The sequence below is a fragment of the Cimex lectularius genome, unplaced genomic scaffold (assembly GCF_000648675.2).
Source record: "Cimex lectularius strain Harlan isolate CLEC.00 unplaced genomic scaffold, Clec_2.1 scaffold76, whole genome shotgun sequence".
In the NCBI taxonomy this organism is placed as follows: domain Eukaryota; kingdom Metazoa; phylum Arthropoda; class Insecta; order Hemiptera; family Cimicidae; genus Cimex; species Cimex lectularius.
In genome coordinates this window covers 777,605-796,839 of record NW_019392636.1, presented here as the reverse complement: position 1 = coordinate 796,839, position 19,235 = coordinate 777,605, and the positions used below count along the sequence as shown (strand labels likewise).

The window sequence follows — 19,235 nt, the reverse complement described above, 5'->3', positions numbered from 1 at the left end:
AAGCTTTTAATAGTGTTTTTATTTTGTGGTTAACGTTAAATTTCTTAATGATATCGAAGAGACGTGAAAAAAAGTTCTTTGGCTTAAACTTTAAAGCCTTCAATTTGGAAGGGTATGTGGAAGACAACATATGAAACGGCGAGAACAGACGTCAACTGTCAAGTTGCCGGCAATCGATATTTGTTCAAGCTTGCACATAACCTTCGTTATCGTAACGTTAAAGAAAGTTCAATATTCCATGTATGATGTATTCCTAATATTTGCCGTTTGATGAATAAAGACCTGGAAGAAAGAGCGATGTTGATGATGATGAAAGACTGGAGACGAGCCTTGAGAACACCTCCTTCTTACAGGATAGGAAAGAGCCCGATTAGATTCCAGCCGACGTATGTAATCGGCGTTTCACTTTTATCCGTCGTCCTTTTATTTATGCTCGTCAAATCGTACGACTTAGGTAATGTCCCTGCTCCTTCGTTTAACCACTTGGACAGAGAATCGGCCCTTTACAAATATAATATTGCGGGTAACAGGCATGTAACTTTGAATTTGACGTACCCTTTGACACCACCTCGACACATCAATGACAAGGTCCATTTTAAAGTCGGTGCCATTGCTGACAAAGACGAAGCATCGCGGAGCAAAGATGAGTCAAACACGTGGGTAAGCACCTACATCACCGGGACTCTGATCTGGGACCAGAAGAAAAATCATATTTCCGTCAACTGGGACAAGAATTCGATAAAACCCCTCAAAAGCAAGTATAGCTATGGAGGGCGAGGGATGGAGCTATCGGAGCTTGTTACCTACAATGGGAATTTACTTACCTTCGATGACAGAGGAGGACTGGTTTACGTATTGAAAGATGACAAAGTCTACCCTTGGGTCTTGCTGACTGATGGTGAAGGTAAAATTGATAAAGGTGAGTTATAAAAAATTGTTTAAAAAAAAGTTTCTTTGTATAATATCAATCTTGAAGGAGTTTGCTTTCCTATAGCTTCATTAAGCATGAATGTTGATCTGAATGAATCCAATGCTCCAATGACTGTTTGGGTATCTGTCATTTCTCTATAATCGTGATCTGCTTGAGAAAAAACTGATGTTCAAGGGTCTGATGTATTTATGTGGGTACGTCAATGAATTGTACTTTCCTTTTGGTGGGGATGGATTGATGGTTCCACCCCCATAGTGTTGATGATATAGAATTAATTAAAATAAAAAATTAAGAATGTTGTTTTGATGCTATAATTTCTTACGAGTTAACAAAACACTAGTAGAAATATACATGATTTCACATCATCATATCATAATCAAATATTTTATATAAATATATGTGGGAGGTTTATGAGCTGGCAACCTCTGTGTATTTTGTTTTTCTTTTTCTGCTCTTTCATCATTTGAAACTGTCATTTGAAAGTCTCAGTCTAGTTTTTGACTTTTATAAGTATGTCGCTATCCTATAATGCTAGCCTCTCAGGTACCTCAGGTTGTCAAATATAGAATAGATACAAACACAATACATACACATACATCAAACACTTATACAGACATATGTCGCATTCACTTCCCCAGAGTACTCAATACTTCTCAGGGCATGGTAGAATGAACTCGATTCTCGCAAATAACTTGCTGTCACTCTCTAGACACACTCACCCGCAGAGTATTTATACAGTAATATTTTATATTATGCAGTATTACTTTTACAACCACTTTATTTAAATACATTTTTAATTGATTTTTTTTTCTGTAGGATTTAAATCAGAATGGGCAACAGTAAAAGATGGTCATTTATATGTTGGAAGTATGGGTAAAGAATGGACTACTCCAACTGGTGAATTTGTTAATTATAATCCAATGTGGGTTAAGAAGATAAGCAAGACTGGTGAAGTTGAGTCTTTGGACTGGAAAAACAATTATAAGACCATTCGGTCATCCTTGGGAATTAACTTTCCAGGTATATATTTTTAGTATTCAAACAATAATAATAATAGAAATCAATGAGCACTGTATTTACAATGCATACTCTTAGGATATCTGCTGCACGAGTCTGCATGCTGGAGTGACTATCACAATAAATGGTTTTTCCTTCCGAGGAGAATGTCCCATTATGCTTACAACGAAGATAAGGATCAGTACCAAGGAACAAATGTTCTAATATCATGCGATGAAAATTTTAACCAATGTCATGTAAATATTTGTTAAATATTTTTTTAAATTTATTTTAAACTTTTCGACTAACAGTATATGATGTATTTAGGTTACTCAGGTTGGTGAAGTTGTACCTACACACGGGTTTTCCAGTTTCAAATTCATGCCCGGTACACACGATAACCTTATTGTAGCCATAAAATCATACGAAGTCAATGGGAAACTTGAAAGTTATGTTATGGCTTTTGATACACAGGGTAAAATTTTGTTAGGAGAAACAAAAATAGACAATAGTAAATTCGAAGGCTTTGACTTTATTTAAGTTAAGTACATTTCGAGTATAAAATTCGTTCGATTGAATTCGACCGTTTGACACTTAAATCAAGTTGTACATAAATATTTCAGTTGTAAACTTAAAAAGTGATATGTTCATAGAGAAATTAATTTGTAAAATGCTGTGAAAATTTGATCAGTATTTTTGTATATTCAAAATTTTTTTAAACTGTATTAAATTGTGTACTTTTTGTAAAGTAAATAAAATGTACATATTGCACCAAGGCTTTATTATTATTTTCACAATCACTCAAACATTTTCTATTTCAACTTTCTTTTATTAATGTGTAGTGATTAGTGACCGTTAATCGATAATTATTCAGAAATCGTGAGATGCGGTCTGGTGTGATTGTGATTGCACTCTCAACATGACATGTAAGAATGGCACAATTACACAGAAGACAAACACTTTGAGCCCTGAAGATGATCTCAATAAAGATCGAAATGTTGGCACGATAAAGAAAATGTTTTTCTGAAACCTACATCACACCAGACCGCATCTCACGATTTCTGAATAATTTCTTTTATTAAATTGGAATTTAAAATTTTAAAGCATCTACCAATCTCGCTTATTTACAATTTAAAACTTATTACATTTTATCAGGTTTCGTGGTCCGCTTGACCAAATAAATTCTTTTCAATTAATTTATCTCCACCAAAACCTTAATTGAATTAAAACTTATGTTTAAAAAATGCCCTACGTAAGTTAAAACAATTTTCATTCAAATCTTAATATGGAAAATTAAAATCATTTTTGTATGATTTTAATTTTCCATATTAAGATTTGAATGAAAATTAAAAATGATTTTAATTTGGCAAATAACAGCGTCAAATACATCCCCTGATAACGCTTTCTAAGGTAATTATTTATTTTTCAAATTTCTCGCTTTTTTTTTTTTAAATAATCTCTGTGTTGTTTCAGGCAATGGACATACTGTTTGAACACAGTTGGAAAATAACTCTGTCCAAAAGGTGAACAAATATATTTCTGACAATCAAAAAATGAGTGGTTATTATTAATTAAAATTAATTAGGATTTTATGTGAATGGAGAGAGCGGCTGAAACATCAAGATTGTATTGAAGACAGACTAAATACAGAAAATTCTTTAAAGCAACTCTCAGAAAAGCATGACTTTTTATCATGGAAGACAGGTAATGAATAAAATGGATTGGGGTAAAGAATGACTAGCTTGCTAATACTTTTCTTAAAGTTATTAATATATTATAAATTTGTAAATTTATATTTGACACAGAAAGAAAAATATCTTTGCAAAGCTAAAAGTAGAAAAAATGCTTTAGTAAGGATATCCTCAATTTAGTGCACATGTTTACTGATAAAGCTTTAGCAAAATTAATTGTCCATCAAGCTTCTCTTAGTGTTTAAACTGATAAGATAAAATAAATGAAAATGAGACAATTATTTAAATTTTTTGAAACATTTTGCATTTACCCTATGCATAATAATACATGATTGATTTTAGAAAATTTGGTGATATTAGAAATACAGTTAAACTTCAATGTAAAAAAGTTTTTACTTGGTGAGATTTTGTCACCGTTCATTCGATTGGAGGGCCTGGTGTCCTGGAAGGTGCTTTACAGGCATGCAAAATACATCAATCTGAGGATTCAAAGTTAAGAGAGCAAGGTATACATTTATTAAAATCCGCACGATTGAAATTACAAATTGTTTCAGATAGCAGCAAAGACTTTGAAGCGCCAATTGTGGAATGCTAACGAGAATAGATTAGTTTAAAACCTGCAGAGATAACTACTAGTTTATGTTACCTACAATTAATAAAGTCGAAGAGGATCGGGATGAGGTCAACTGATAATTATAAGTATATGTTATAGTTATCAGTTGACCTCCTTCCAATTCTCTTCAACTCAATTATGCAGTGATAACATTTAATTGTTTGAATATATTGAAGATATTTAAAAAAAAGGTCTTTGGCTTAAAGCCTTCAAGAAGCATGTGTAGAAATTAATGAAGCATCAAGTTGCCGGCAACCAATATTTGATGGAATGCTTATGTAACCTATTATTGTAATGTTAACATTTTGCTATTTGATGTATTCCTAATGTTTGTCATAAATGAATCAATTATTTTCAAAGAAGGTTGTGAAACAATCAGTTTTTATTTAATAATCGCACACTTGTGTACACACAATGTATGTACACAGCCATGAGCGAATTTTTAAATCCGACCTGGACATACTGCGTCATCCCATTCACCCCAGATTTGGAATTGTATTTGTGGGATAAAAAGTGATATGCAAAGCAATTTTAGTTAGTTTGGCTGCAGACTTAGGAGGGAGATGTTGACAACTGTGAGACAAGCGATGAGGTCATCTTACAGGGTAGGGAACCCAATTAGATTCCAGCCGACGAATGTAGTTGGTCTTTTACTTTTATCCCTGGTCCTTTCATTTATGCTCGTCCAATCGTATGAGTTAGGCCATGCCAGTGGTGAAACGAATGCAAATTCAAAGTACCCTTTGACAACTCCTGTAGAAGAAAACTTAAAAGTCCGTTTTAAAATTGGTGTCATCTCTGACGATGATAAAAATGCAGTGAGCAAAGATGAGTCAAACACATGGGTAAGCACCTACTTGACAGGGACCCTTGAGTGGGAAAAGAGTGCAGATAAAATTACTGTCCAATGGGACAAGGCAAACGAAAAAAAAGTAAAAAGCAAGTATAGCTATGGAGGGCGAGGGATGGAGCTATCGGAGCTTGTTACCTTCAACGGTAATTTACTTACCTTCGATGACAGAACAGGACTGGTTTACATATTGAAAGATGACAAAGTCTACCCTTGGGTTGTGCTGGCTGACGGAGATGGTAAAAATAGTAAAGGTGAGTTATAAAAAAAATGTTAAAATTATGAGTGTTTTTGTGCTTAATATCAGGAATGAAGAACGTTTTCTATCCTTCCTTCCTAAGGCGAGTCAATTATAACATGCATTATTCCTTTTTAAACTCATTTATTTATGTATATATCTTTTGTAATTGATTTCTTTCTAGGATTCAAATCAGAATGGGCGACAGAAAAAGCCGGCAATTTATATGTTGGAAGTTCGGGTAAAGAATGGACGACAAAAGAAGGTACAATTGAAAATTATAATCCAATGTGGGTTAAGATGATAAATAAGAATGGTGAAGTTACGTCCTTAAACTGGCAAACCAATTATGAGAAAATTCGGTCATCCATGAATATTACCTTCCCAGGTACATATTTTTAGTTATAGTAATAACAGAAATCAATGAGCACTGTCTTTTTGTATTTCATTTCATTATTTTTGTTTTGTATACTCAGGGTATATGTGGCATGAGGCTGCATGCTGGAGTGACAAGTACAATAAATGGTTTTTCCTTCCGAGGGCATTATCCCAAGAAGCTTATGACAGCAAAAAATTTGAAACCCAAGGGGCAAACGTTATAATATCATGCGATGATAAATTTGAAAAATGTGAAGTACGTATCTGTTATATGTTTTATTTAATTTTAAGTCTTTCCAGGTGAACGGACTGTTTTGTTTTCAGCCCACTCAGATTCAAGGCAAAACTGAAGATAAACGTGGATTTTCCAATTTCAAATTTGTGCCAACTTCAGAAGATAAAATTATTGTAGGCCTAAAGACGGTTGAAGCCGATGATACAACTGAAACTTATTTCACGGCTTTTGATTTGGAGGGTAAAGTTTTGTTAGAGGAAACGAAAATAGATGATCATAAATATGAAGGTGTTGACTTTGTATAAATTAAATGATTCGAGTGTAAAACTCTATTGATTGAATTCGACTGTTTGGCAGTTAAAGCAAGTATAAATATTATAGTTGTAGACTTGGGTGAAATGAATTAGTAAAATGCTATGAAAATTTGATTCATATTTCTGTATATTCAAAATTGTGTATTATTATTAAATAAATAAAAAGTTCATATTGCACTAAGGCTTTATTATTGTTTTCACAACTTTTATTTATTAATTTGGAATTTTACATTTCAAAACATACACAAATAATTGCCCATGAACAATCTTGCTTATTTACAAATTAAAACTTATGTTTAAAAAAATTGCCCTGGGTAAGTTAAAACAATTTTTATTCAAGTCTTAATATATAAAATTAAAATCCTACAAAAATAATTTTAGTAGTTAAATTATGATCTTAAATAGTAGAGAGGAAGAGGATATCAAATTTTAATCAAAGATATAACAATTAATATTTATAATAGAAATAAAAAAGTAATGCAGTTTTACGAAGTATAGCGAGAGAAAAAATAAATAATAAAAAAGTTTTAATGAGATTTAGGCCTTTTCCCAAATTCTTATACCTTTGAATGTTTGTCTGACAGTGTTTGAATTCGAAGGGTTTTGCGTGCAAGATTTCTTTTTTCAGGAACTTTTGAGTCTGCCAGAGCAGAAAAATAAAATAAAATAAAAATACAAATTGTGGGGTAATAAACTACAATGCCCAATTTAAATAAAGAAAGATAGTTCCCTCGAAATAAAAGAGGATAAAGAAAAAGAAGTGTTATTGTTTTTTGTTTTATTATTGTTGTTAAGAAGCATTTGTGTATTTGTAGTATTTGAAGGGAAGAATAAAAGGAAAACAATAAGTTAATCTGGGAAAAAGCAATGCTTATATCCAGGTTCAAGATTTTCTTTTTAGAGTTATAAAATATGGAATCTAGTTTTTTGATGTAAGTAGCTGTGCTCACCGGTAAAATATATTGTCCACTTTTAACACGTTATTAAGATAATTAGGAAAAACATTGTTTCTTCTATATTTTATCAAGAATTATTTCTTGAGTTGGGCGTTTAATAACTTGTTATTTAGTGAAGACCATTTCTTAAAACTTGACCTTACTTGTGTTCCGTGTTCCTCAGCGATCAGTCCGTAGAACATACCTCCTCCCCAATGGGCAGTACTGGCATGTCCGTTGATATCTCCCATGATTAGAGTAACGATGTTTTCTTATATTTTGACCTCAACAGTTTAAATTATGATTTTTCCTTCTTGAAGGTGGGATAATAGGTCATCTAAAAAAAACCACAACCAGTTTTTATCCACAACGTTTCAGATTTATTTTAATCCTTCTTCAGGTGAGTTAATGCAATGGTTAAAACAGTGGTCGTCTATCATTAATATTTTATAATAGTTTATTTTAAAATAGAGCCAGTGTGGTACATATTTAAGTCTTTCAGACTCTGAACAAATGTTTTAATATTTTGAACCTGACAGTCACGTGTCAAAAAGCAGGAGTTTTAAAATTAAAATTTTATTATAATGAAGGAAGTAAATTTAGAAATGAAGTATTAATAAAAATAATTACAATGCCTTAAGAATTTCAAAATACACGTTTGATAATTGTGTTTGAAATAATGTTTCTAAATTTAGAGATCTTTGATATACTTGAAAAATTAATTTTATTTTTATAAATGAATCTAATGAAAGCAATCAAGAAAAAATTATATATTTATTTTTTTTATTTTTTATTTTACGAGAGTACTTATCAACCCTCGGGGTGCTGATGTTTTTGAAAAAACAAAACAAAACACAACTCATTTGTATGTCAGGACCTTTACCTTACAGTTATGAGCACCTAACTAAAATTATAATATATTGTTGTATTTAATTTTAGTCAAATTAATACTTACATATTTACCTAATCTAGTTGGGTAAGTTGCTATTAGTTACAATTGAAAGAGATTTTTTTTAAAAGATATTTTATTTTAGAAGTAAAGATCAGCAGAATCCGCTTAATCAGAATGACCTTAAGAAAGAAATACATGTTATAATTAAAGAAAAGGTACTATTCAATTCTAATGTTTATATGTATACAATTTATTTATTTTTATTTACAAAATATATACAGCATTTACAAAGAAATTAAAAGACTGGCTTCAGGCTTCCTGCCTATATACCTGATATACCCTAACTATGTGTCCCGATCTGTTTTCGATTCAACAAGACGGGCCCAACTCTGAATCCTTTTTATGAGAAACAGAGCCCCAGAGGTCTTGATCGAATCTGAATACAGCCGATCAGGTGCCTTTTTATAATAAAATTTAATTAAAGTTTAAACACAATTTATTAAACACACAAGAAAATAATAATTAAAACCAATAAATTTCCTTTTAAATTCCAAACAAACAATTAAAACTTTTTATAAATTTAAATAAACAGTATTTTCCTACAAAGCGTCTGCCAGACCCTTTAGAACAAGGGTGGAATCGTACTCACTATTTCCAGTCAATTCGCAGTGGACCGAAACACTCTATTTTAAGGAATATAACACTTTTGGAGGATTGAGGATCGCACACTTCTCTTGTGTCTCATCTACCCGGAATCTTTTTCACCTCTCTGACTCGACTGTCTCTTCCCTATTCTCCTTTATTTATTTATTTATTTTTTTTTACTCTAAGCCTAATCAAGACACCTAAATCATAACATTGTCACTTTGAAATGAATTGAAATGTGACAAAGAGGTGAACAAGATTCCGTGTAGAGGAGAGACAAGACAAGTGTGTGATCCTCAAAATGTTGTATTCCCTAAAATAGAGTGCTTCGGTCCACTGCGAATTGACTGGAAATAGTGAGTACATATTCACCCTTGTTCTAAATGGTCTGGCAAACGCTTTGTAGGAAATTTCTGTTTATTTAAATTTATAAAAAGTTTTAATTGTTTGTTTAAGATTTAAAAGGAAATTTATTGGTTTTAATTATTATTTTCTTGTGTGTTCAATAAATTGTTTTTAACTTTAAACTTTAACTTTAAAGTTTAATTAAATTTTATTTTAGGCACCTGATCGGCTGTATTCAGGTTCGATCAAGACCTCTGGGGCTCTGTTTCTCATAAAAAAGGATTCAGAGTTGGGCCCGCCTTGTTGAATCGAGAACAGATCGTGACATATGTATACAATTGTGTCTCATATAGTATACATACACATAGAGTTTTCTCCTTGTTTTGTCATCCCCTCAGTGCTGGATGTACATACTGGCCATTATTTATTTACATTAACATCCCATATGTGAAATTTGAATAGCTACAAAGTCTATTAGTCCATTTGCATAATCATTATTTTATGAATTGAAATTAATTTATATGCCTTATACCTATCAAAATAAGTCAAAACTTGGCATTAACAACTGAATTTACTTTTTTTCAAGATCATACTTTGATCCAAAGAGTTTAGAAATAATGGGCAGGTTGAAAGCTTACTTGCTCTCTATATGGAGCCATGATATGTATTTATTATTAATATTATTATTAGGGACACCCTGAGCATTCTTTACTTGGTTGATTCGACCCATTTCTTATTTTATTTTTATTAGAGAATTAAAATTAAGTTAATTTTTGGGTTGTACTATTTTTCCCTAATGTGTTTCTTATAGATCGAAGTTCAGACATTTTCTTAAGAATTTGACTGAAGCACTTTTAGTTTTGGCTTGAACGGAAAGATTATTTAAATTTCTGGCAGGGTCCAGGCAAAAAGGAACTAATAGTCTTGTTGTGTAGATGGCGTTAAATTGTGTTTTAAGCAAATAAAGATTTCTGTTTTGTTTTTGTTTTAATTGAGGCCGGAAGATTTTTGGAATTTCGGCCAAGTCGACACAATCGAAGAATATATCGATGCAGGAGCAAGCAACAAGAAGACACACAACCACAATTGGTCGGAAGTCACGTGTTTCGACCTATTGAAAACCCTAAACGCCTTCTTTCCTTTAATCAACAGGTTCTTTTTAGTTCTTTTAATACCATGGAAGAAAGTCTCAAGGAAATTTGTCTCAGTCTTTTCGACATCGGGGCACTTAAATTCGGCGATTTTAAAATGAAAGTCGGTCTCAATTCGCCGGTTTATTTCGATCTCAGGGTCATAATTTCTCATCCTTTGCTTATGGTAAGACGGGAGGAAAATTCCATCTCAAAATTTCTCATTATGTTTTTCTTTTGCAGAATAAATTGGCCGAAATTGTCCTTCTGTATATGAAACAGTTGGAATTGAAATGTAATCTGATATGCGGCGTGCCCTACACAGCTTTGCCGATTTCCACTCTCGTCTCGGCAAAATCAAACATTCCAATGGTCATTAGGAGAAAGGAGCCAAAAAGCTATGGCACAATGAAGTTGATTGAAGGCGACTTCAAGAGTGGAGAGAACTGCCTCATTATAGAAGATGTTGTCACATCTGGAGGAAGCATATTAGAGACTGCGAAGGTATAATTTTATATTTACTGTTAACATTCGTGGACATCCTTGCATCCTCCCTTGAGGTGAAAGAATGCTACTCGGGAATCTTTCTCGATGTCAAACTGGCTTTCAGTCGAGTCTGGCACCGTTCGCTTTGGAACCTTAAGGGATCTTATCCTCTACACTCTATTTCATTAAATCCTTATCTTACAATTCCTCGTGGTAGAGTCCTCAGCTGGCTGCTGTACTCGGTATACAGGGTGTTAGGCTACTCGTGTTACAAACTTTGCCAGTACATTCTACATTAAAAATGGAACTTAAAAGTCCTAATTAACTATGGTCTGAATCTCAGCAGTTTCGGAGTTATTCCATTTTTTCTGATGTTTTAAAATTTCACGACCTTGCTTCAAATAAACAAGGATAACTCTAAAACTAAAAGGTTTTGAACAAATCCGTTGATACCATTGAAAACTACATTAAATTTCCAATAAGATGTGATCAATAATAACATAAGCGTTAAGTAGCAAGAACTTTTAAAAATAATTCGTTCTCTGTTTGTGGAGGGTACGGTGAGCTATTACGGGATTGGAGTTAGAAGACAGAATGGCAGCGTTCATCAGTATGACAGTGGTGTCAGGAACTAAAAATGTTTTGGACAAATCCGTTCATACCATTGAAGACTCCATCAAATTTCCAATAAGATGTGATCAATACCAAACTTGTAAACGTTCCTGAAATAAGCATTTTAGAGGCAGAACTTTGAAAAATAATTTTTTTTTTTTGAAAGTTGAAAAACTTACTATGGTGATTTTAACCTATTATTCCCAAACCTAGAAACCAACAAATTTCAGCAAATGTATTCCATTTAATATCCTTTTTGGTGGTGCAATTGCTTTTTTAATTACTTTGTTCAAAGGTGAACAAATTGATGGAGGAAAGAAAAAATCGTGGCTGACATTGGTAAGGTGGAAAATTTAAAAAAAAATTAAGGAATTTTTTAAATGCATTTATTTAACATTTTTTTAATTTGGGTTCGAAACCGAAATAGTGCAAGTGTTTACTTATTTACCAACCCGACTGCAACTTTGATTAAAGGATTATTGTATTATTTTCTCTGGAATAAAAGTGTTTTAAGATTCAAAACGTTTTTAGTTATCTATGTGATATCTCGTTAACAATATGGCTACTTTTTCTAATGAAGAATATGCTGATATACATCTTACGTACGGGTTTTGCGGGTTTAACGCGATGGCAGCGCATCAAAAATACATTGTGGAAGGTAGAGAGCATTTTGAATCAAAATAAAAAAATAAAATAAAAATAAATTCATTCAGAATTTCCTTACGTTTTTTATTTTTATTATTATTAATTGTTCTAATCCTTCAACCATGGGTTTTTTCCTTTTCTTCATCTTTGAAAAAAATAATTAAAAAAGCAATTGCATCTCTAAAATGGATATTAAAGGAGTACGTTTACTGAAATTTGCTGGTTTCTAGGTTTGGAAATAATAGTTTAGAATCACCATAGTAAGTTTTTCAACTTTGAAAAAAATTTTTTTTTTCATAGTTCTGCCTGCTAAAACCCTTATTTCATGAATGCTTACAAGTTTAGTATTGATCACATCTTATTGGAAATTTATCGCAGTCTTCAATGATATCAACGGATTTGTCCAAAACATTTTTAGTTCCTGACACCACTGTCATACTGATGAACGCTGCCATTCTGTCTTCTAACTCCGATCCCGTAATAGCTCACTGTACCCTCCACGAACAGCTATATTCCGTTGAACAATAGTTCAAAAATGGCAAATCAAACTAAACACACAGATCAACTAAAGTCTCGAAACAACCTTCACCCTCTTTCGCATCACTCTACCTCTAATATATTATAATCTCACCCCTCTCCCCACTAAAAAATGAACTGAACCAGTGATACCGATGACTTAAACTACTAATCTAACACTAACTACTATTAGACAACAGATCTAAACTCTCCCTTGACAACAAACAAAATACTCACCTACAGCTAAATACTAAAACCAGGATATATAGCATAAACTATGGGGTACAATCAAACCTTCAAATCTCAGCAGAATCCATACATTACAGTCACAAATCGTTAGATCCATCATCATTCCCCCATGCTATATTTCCACTCATACCATCCATCCTTAACGACCTAAATGTTCCCTTTTTAAATGAAATTGCAAAATCCATCTACAAAGCTTCCACACTAACTTCAAATCCTAACTTTCCTACTAATCTCTTCCCAGCAATCCTCCTCGACGTCTAAAAGGCACCTTTGACTTGTTCTCAAGGAATGCGAGTAATTAAGTCATGATTTCTGATTTAGGAGTGCTATCGCTGGATACCTTCTCCAATCAATGTCTTTTCCTTTTCTTTTGGATTATCTCGTTTTCTATGTAACTTATTGCACTTTATGCAGATTGTTGCTCAATTAAAAAAAAAAGTTTGAAATCATAGAAGAGAGAATTCAAAAGGTAAGATGCTGGGAAGGTAAAAAAAACTTTATCAAACAAATCCGTCCCTGAAGATGGTAAAAAGGCAAAAAAATCGATGTGTATGGTCAGACAAAAATACTTTTAAATGACAAGCTACAACAATTCATGTTGAACCGGCACAGGGTCACTTACTGGTTCTATCTCTACACGCAGGTTCTTGAGTTATTCAAGCACACAACAAATTCATTAATAAATTTAGATATACAACTTTAAGACTGCCCACAGTAAATCATCTGAATTGAAACACAAACATCAAAACAATTGTGAGATTTCTTGTGTTATGGAAATGAAACTGATGTTGTAGTTTGGTTGGTTTATCATTGCTGATTTGGTCTACCAGATAATTATGCCATTTTACCTTCTTCAGCATTGCTCATGGATCTTTTATCTACAACACCTTTAAGTAGTTCAATGTATGCCCACATTATGAATAATGTACCTGATTATAAAGTTCTTTTGATGTGTTTTTATCACCCTTCTAATGTTGTTTGTTTTAATTTAAGTTATAGATTGTAGTCCTGATGAAGGTATTAAATAGGCTGAAAGCTTGATGACAGTTTCTAAGTTTTTCTTGGTTTGCCCCCTACTCGTACAACATATATCTACATATGAGAAGGGGTGAAAAAATAATGCTAGGCATAGTACTTTTTCATTATGGACACGTCATTTGACTTTCTTTGTCGTGCATGACACATACAGGAGGATTTTTTTGTAATATTTTTTTTTTACCATTGCTTTTAGTACTAGGGCACAGTAGGTTTTCTGAGTTTGTGACAGTACTCCCGAACGTTTTCTTGCTCTTCTAAAGCCAATATAAACCGTGAAAAATTAATTGCTTATAAAAAGATTTTTTCATGCCTTGAAATCAATTTTCACTGAAACACTAAAACGGCTTGAGAGGTCGTGTTTTTTAAAGTGGAATGTGGAGATAGGCAAGGTTTATATTCTTGCCTTCCTTCCACCATTTACAGCTTAGAATGCTCTTACTGTCTGAAAAAATTAAATTATTATAAGAGAGGTATTATTTTGCACTAACACTATAAACATATATTTTTTTAACAAATATATCTTCTCTTTTTTTTACAGCTTTTATGATGTTTTGAACCATGCCACGATTCCTCTTCAGGATTGAACAGGTTTTATAAATTATTATAAGCTAATATGCAATCCTTGTTAAGTTCAAAGTCCTAATGCTCTATGATACTTTAAAGAAAGTGAACTGTTCTCACTCTTAAAATGGCCAAATAGTTGAAAACAAACAACAAAATTTGTGAGATTTCTTGTCAAGTTCTGTGGGGTTATGGACCTGTAGTCATTTGGACCTACCTATCCTTGCTGTTTTGGTCTGTCAGAACCAAATGACCACAAATAACTGACCAAAAGCATACAGAGTATTTGAACACAGCCCAGTTTCATAGTCATTAGTTTGCTTATCCCATTCAGGATGATGAGTTTGATTTCTAATAAAAAAAGAACTTATACAACACACTGCTTCTATAAACTTGAATCTAAAAGTGAAGAGAAAAATATCATGATATCGCAATATTTTTCACTCTTCACTTTTAGATTCAAGTTTATCGAAGCAGTGTTGTTTAAGTTATTAATTTATTCCAAGCGAGAGTGGGAAATTTAATAAACGTCAACATTTACCGTTTTAAGCTGCTACTTTGAACTTGTTTAAATGTGAAGTGACTAGAGCGCAATATCACACTCAGTACCTGTGAAGGGCTAGGGATAAGAGCGATATTATGCTTACCGTGCTGAATGGTTGCCACAACCCAAATTTGTTAAAAATATGTTCCAAAGGTTTCTCTTTATGGCTTTCTCTAGGGTGTTCTGTGTTTCTGGGATAAGTTTGGCCCCAGAACTCTAGAAGATGAAGACTTTTCCTCATAGGTCTTTTATAAATGGTTTTACAAGATGCAGATTTGCGATATTAACCGCCTTTTTGGTTGCTTGGTCAGTGGGAGTGGTGAATTATTTGGCCATTTCCGTGTAGCCATCTCAAAAAAATATTACTCCTCTCTGCCGAGGTGCTATTGCAGCTACTATTGCAACACTTCCCCCCCCCCAAAAAAAGGCTTTCTTTTCTTTGTGGGTTAATGGAAGCACCACTTGTGACGTGAATTATATTGAGAGAAATGCTTGCTTGTGCTTCAGAATCTGGGTTTTACCAAAAGAATCTGGTTCTGATATGGTACAGTGTTCAGTTTATCATAACTATATAAAAAATATAAAATATAAACAATGTGTGGTGTTTAGTAACCGTTAGTCAATGATTATTTGGAGATCGTGAGATGCAGCCTGGTGTGTCGTAGGTTTTAGAAAAACATTTTCTTTATCGTGCCAACGTTTCGATCTTTATTGAGATCATCTTCAGGGCCTGGGATTTATAAACATTGTTTAAATTTTTACAAAATACATGTAGGATGTGGAAAAAAATGAATTTATACAATGCTAGGAATGTTAGATTAAATCAATTCAATCATCTTTGAGTGAGTACCAATACTTTGATTGAATCTAAAATTTCTAGCATTGTATAAATTTCTTTTTTTCCATATCCTACATGTATTGTAAAAATTTAAACAATGTTTATAAATCCCAGGCCCTGAAGATGGTCTCTATAATAAAGATCGAAACATTGGCACGATAAAGAAAATGTTTTTCTAAAACCTAGGTCACACCAGACGCCATATCACTATCTCCAAATAATGTAAACAATACACTTTAATTCTTTCAATCCATAGGAAACTGTCTAATTTCATCTATTAATTACATTATCAGTTTATTTTATTTTTGATATTTAATTAACACTGAGAACTGTTCTTTTTGTCTTTCCTTCATGGTTCATGAATTATGTGAATGAAACATTTTTACTTAAATACAAATTTTTGTTTGTTTAAAGGTTTCAAATATACATATTTTTTAAAATTTTATCAATTATTTTAGGATTTACAGAAGGATGCCTTGCATGTGACCGATACGATCGTTCTTGTTGATAGACAGCAAGGAGGTAGTACAAACTTGACGAATAACGACATCAAAATGCATCCCCTGTTAACGCTTTCTAAGGTAAATTTATTTTTTAAATTTCTCCCATTTTTAAATTATCTCTATTTGTGTTGTTTCAGGTAATGGAAATACTGTGTGAACATGGCAAGTTGGATAAGAACACTGTCGATAAGGTGAACACGTATATTTCCGACAATCAAATCTTGCCCAATGGGAGAAAAATGAGTGGTTATTATTAATTAAAATTAATTAGGATTTTATATGAATGTATTATATTGAGTTTTTCACTTAAGCCAAGAACAAAATGACACTGAGTTATAAAGAAAGAGCGTTTGAAACAAAATCGTCGTCTGCTAAAAAGCTCTTTGACCTGATGGAGAGAAAAGAGACAAATCTTTGCGCTGCACTTGATGTCACGAAATCAGCCGATCTTTTAAAGCTAGCAGACATGGTCGGCCCGTACGTTTGCATCGTGAAGACTCATCAAGATTGTATTGAAGACTGGGATTCAAATACAGAAAATTCTTTAAAGCAACTCTCAGAAAAGCATGACTTTTTTATCATGGAAGACAGGTAATGAATAAAATGGATCTGGGTAAAGAATGACTAGCTTGCTAATACTTTTTTTTAAAGTTATTATTATATTATAAATTTTTTTTTAACAAAGAAAGAAAAATATCTTCGCAAAGCTAAAAGTAGAAAAAATGATTTAATAAGGATATCCTCAATTTAGTGCGTATGTTTACTGATAAAGGGTTAGCAAAATTAATTGTCCATCAAGCTTCTCTTAGTGTTTAAACTGATAACATAAAATAAATGAAAATATGACAATTTTTTAATTTTTGAAACATTTTGCATTTAACCTTGCATAATAATACATGATTGGTTTTAGAAAATTTGGTGATATCGGAAATACGGTTAAACTTCAGTGTGAAAAAGTTTTTACTTGGTGTGATTTTGTCACCGTTCATTCGATCGGAGGGCCTGGTGTCCTTGAAGGCGCTTTACAGGCGTCCCAAAATGCTTCTAAGCCAAAAGGGGTATTTTTGGTGGCTGAGCTTAGCTCAAAAGCTAACCTTATACTACCACAGTATACCAAAGGTGTTTCGTCAGTTTTTATTTGAGTTAGTTTCCGCCGATTGAACATTTTCTAACTTTTTGTTTAATTATAGCCACGGTTGCATTGGGTGAAGCCAGGTCTGAATTTGTTATGGGCTTTGTATGCCAGGATTGTCACGTCTTCAACGATCCCGGTTTTATACAATTGACCCCCGGAGTCAGCCCTAAAACAGGTATTTCAGACATGTTAACATCAAAATATTTATCATTTAACTGTTTTTTCCGTCTGAAAGATGGTGATTCACTTGGGCAGCAGTATTGCAAGCCCGAAGATGCTGTTCTCGTCAAAGGTGGTGATGTGATTGTTGTTGGAAGAGCGATTTATCAATCTGAGGATCCGAAGGTAAGAAAGCAATGCATAAATTGGTTAAAATCCATACAATTGAAATGACAAATCGTTTCAGGCAGCAGCAGAAACATTGAAGTGCCAATTGTGGAATGCTTACAAGAATAGATTAGTTACACGTGAATAGATTCCTGGAAAATTAAAAATAATTGTATTGTGTTTTAAAGTGATCATTTAATATTTATGACAAATGTTTTTATATTTTTTGTTGTAAAATATATCATTCCAAGTTTCTACCTGATCAACGGTTTATTCCAAACTCATTTCCAGTTGTTTCTTCTTAAGATCCCTCACCCTACTTAAATTAAATTTTTTCTTCTTCCAAATTTTAACCTTCGTACATCTTTAAAAAAGTATATAAATATTTGTTTTTGTAATTAATTAAATTAATATTTTGAATCACTCTGCTCCCATGATGAAAGTTTTTTTTACCTATATACGAGGGGGTCAGATAATATGGTGTTTGAACATTAATTTGTTCATTTGGCGAATCCAATAGGAAAACGATCTCCCTCGTATAGAAATGGGGGTATATACAGACATGCACATATACATACAGACACAGATTAAAGCTGGACGTCTTACAAGTGAGATAAAAATGATCTCTTGTACTACAGGTATAAATTATAAATTATTACCAGATGTAAGATAATTTTCCAATTAAAGTCTGTCCATTATATTGCATTCCAATCTAGAGCAACAAACATCTACTGAGAAATAGAAAAACAAAGATAAAACTTGGAGTATCTGCCTCGTAAAAGAGAGGTCGCCCTCACCTGATTAAGGATAGGCCGTGTGAGATTGATATATGGATACTTACTTTTGGGCCAAAGCCAAGTTGATAAAGGTTTCTTGATGTGTCACTTAATTGAAGGGTGCCATTCCTTTGCTCCAAATAGTGTGTAGGAATGTCACCTGATATGAGAATTGTGCTTGAACACAGCAAGTATGTGAGTCCCCTGTTCCTATTTTAGAGGAATCAGGACTATAGCACTCATGGTACTCCATAGATAAATTGTTTTGTGTTTCTTTATATTGAGACAGCAGCAATGTGTTGTGTAAGTGGGCTGATGGCGGAATATCAAGGACTCGACCATCCTGAGTGAATAGTATGTATTGAAAAGTGAATAAGAGTGTGATGGGTCTGGATTGACTGAAATGACCAAGCTGTCGATAACCCCTAGAGCCCAATCTTGGTGGGGCCGGTTGGATAAGCATGATGTCTGACCCCGATCTGCTAACACCAGAGTGGGCGATTCTCAAGTCCTGCTAGCGATTTGTTGTAAATTACATAAAAGCTGGAATTGCCATCGAGAAGTGATCGGCTCATATGCCTCTCAGATTTGAAAGGTACACTAGGTTGGTTTGTTACCCTTCTCTTTCAACAACTATCTTATTTTTCAAGACTACACAACCATGCCCTACCTATGCAACAACAGGTTGACACAGTACACTTAGATTTTGCCAAGGAATTTGATAAAGTTGATCATTGTCTCCTTATCCGAAAATTCAACATTCTTGGAATACATATTCTCTTCTCAACTGGTTTCTCCTATTTGCATGATGT

At 33.0% G+C, this 19,235-nt stretch overlaps 4 protein-coding genes across 6 annotated transcripts; all 4 read left to right on the top strand.

Moving 5' to 3' along the window:
* The first annotated feature begins 16 nt into the window (after positions 1-16).
* Positions 17-2,649, top strand: LOC106669807 (apyrase-like). The gene is made up of 4 exons (XM_014399550.2): positions 17-919; positions 1,748-1,951; positions 2,027-2,184; positions 2,255-2,649. Exons 1-4 carry the CDS (start codon positions 271-273, stop codon positions 2,465-2,467), a joined length of 1,224 nt encoding a protein of 407 aa, XP_014255036.1. The 5' UTR covers positions 17-270; the 3' UTR covers positions 2,468-2,649.
* A 659-nt stretch (positions 2,650-3,308) lies between these two features.
* LOC106669829 lies at positions 3,309-4,340 on the top strand. The gene is made up of 5 exons (XM_024226211.1): positions 3,309-3,337; positions 3,401-3,450; positions 3,513-3,631; positions 3,961-4,110; positions 4,173-4,340. The coding sequence occupies exons 2-5, from the start codon at positions 3,404-3,406 to the stop codon at positions 4,211-4,213; spliced, it is 357 nt and encodes a 118-aa protein (XP_024081979.1). The 5' UTR covers positions 3,309-3,337; positions 3,401-3,403; the 3' UTR covers positions 4,214-4,340.
* A 424-nt stretch (positions 4,341-4,764) lies between these two features.
* LOC106669828 (apyrase) lies at positions 4,765-6,423 on the top strand. 2 transcript variants are annotated; one of them, XM_024225937.1, is made up of 4 exons: positions 4,765-5,335; positions 5,504-5,707; positions 5,796-5,953; positions 5,998-6,423. In XM_024225937.1, exons 1-4 carry the CDS (start codon positions 4,795-4,797, stop codon positions 6,235-6,237), a joined length of 1,143 nt encoding a protein of 380 aa, XP_024081705.1. In that variant the 5' UTR covers positions 4,765-4,794; the 3' UTR covers positions 6,238-6,423. The 2 variants fall into 2 exon arrangements, with proteins under 2 accessions (XP_024081705.1, NP_001303629.2); NM_001316700.2 differs by having other exon boundaries at positions 4,777-5,335; positions 6,022-6,423.
* A 3,711-nt stretch (positions 6,424-10,134) lies between these two features.
* On the top strand, positions 10,135-17,817 carry LOC106669827 (uridine 5'-monophosphate synthase). 2 transcript variants are annotated; one of them, XM_014399604.2, is made up of 9 exons: positions 10,135-10,380; positions 10,437-10,697; positions 16,141-16,263; positions 16,323-16,428; positions 16,497-16,776; positions 17,096-17,304; positions 17,376-17,495; positions 17,556-17,665; positions 17,727-17,817. In XM_014399604.2, the coding sequence occupies exons 1-9, from the start codon at positions 10,240-10,242 to the stop codon at positions 17,793-17,795; spliced, it is 1,419 nt and encodes a 472-aa protein (XP_014255090.1). In that variant the 5' UTR covers positions 10,135-10,239; the 3' UTR covers positions 17,796-17,817. The 2 variants fall into 2 exon arrangements, with proteins under 2 accessions (XP_014255090.1, XP_014255089.1); XM_014399603.2 differs by having other exon boundaries at positions 10,138-10,380; positions 16,323-16,431.
* Positions 17,818-19,235: the final 1,418 nt, after the last annotated feature.

What these genes read in the sequence shown, in the direction of transcription:
- LOC106669827 (XM_014399603.2), top strand. Translation starts at nt 10,240, where the DNA reads ATGGAAGAAAGTCTCAAGGAAATTTGTCTCAGTCTTTTCGACATCGGG. An exon ending in TTTCTCATCCTTTGCTTATG is followed by an intron (nt 10,381 to 10,436) that starts GTAAGACGGGAG and finishes TTTCTTTTGCAG; the next exon opens with AATAAATTGGCCGAAATTGT. An exon ending in ATCAATCTGAGGATCCGAAG is followed by an intron (nt 17,666 to 17,726) that starts GTAAGAAAGCAA and finishes AAATCGTTTCAG; the next exon opens with GCAGCAGCAGAAACATTGAA.
- LOC106669829 (XM_024226211.1), top strand. Translation starts at nt 3,404, where the DNA reads ATGGACATACTGTTTGAACACAGTTGGAAAATAACTCTGTCCAAAAG. An exon ending in CTTTTTATCATGGAAGACAG is followed by an intron (nt 3,632 to 3,960) that starts GTAATGAATAAA and finishes GATTGATTTTAG; the next exon opens with AAAATTTGGTGATATTAGAA. An exon ending in CATCAATCTGAGGATTCAAA is followed by an intron (nt 4,111 to 4,172) that starts GTTAAGAGAGCA and finishes AAATTGTTTCAG; the next exon opens with ATAGCAGCAAAGACTTTGAA.
- LOC106669828 (XM_024225937.1), top strand. Translation starts at nt 4,795, where the DNA reads ATGTTGACAACTGTGAGACAAGCGATGAGGTCATCTTACAGGGTAGGG. An exon ending in AGATGGTAAAAATAGTAAAG is followed by an intron (nt 5,336 to 5,503) that starts GTGAGTTATAAA and finishes ATTTCTTTCTAG; the next exon opens with GATTCAAATCAGAATGGGCG. An exon ending in ATAAATTTGAAAAATGTGAA is followed by an intron (nt 5,954 to 5,997) that starts GTACGTATCTGT and finishes AAGTCTTTCCAG; the next exon opens with GTGAACGGACTGTTTTGTTT.
- LOC106669807 (XM_014399550.2), top strand. Translation starts at nt 271, where the DNA reads ATGAATAAAGACCTGGAAGAAAGAGCGATGTTGATGATGATGAAAGAC. An exon ending in TGAAGGTAAAATTGATAAAG is followed by an intron (nt 920 to 1,747) that starts GTGAGTTATAAA and finishes TTTTTTCTGTAG; the next exon opens with GATTTAAATCAGAATGGGCA. An exon ending in CTTGGGAATTAACTTTCCAG is followed by an intron (nt 1,952 to 2,026) that starts GTATATATTTTT and finishes GCATACTCTTAG; the next exon opens with GATATCTGCTGCACGAGTCT.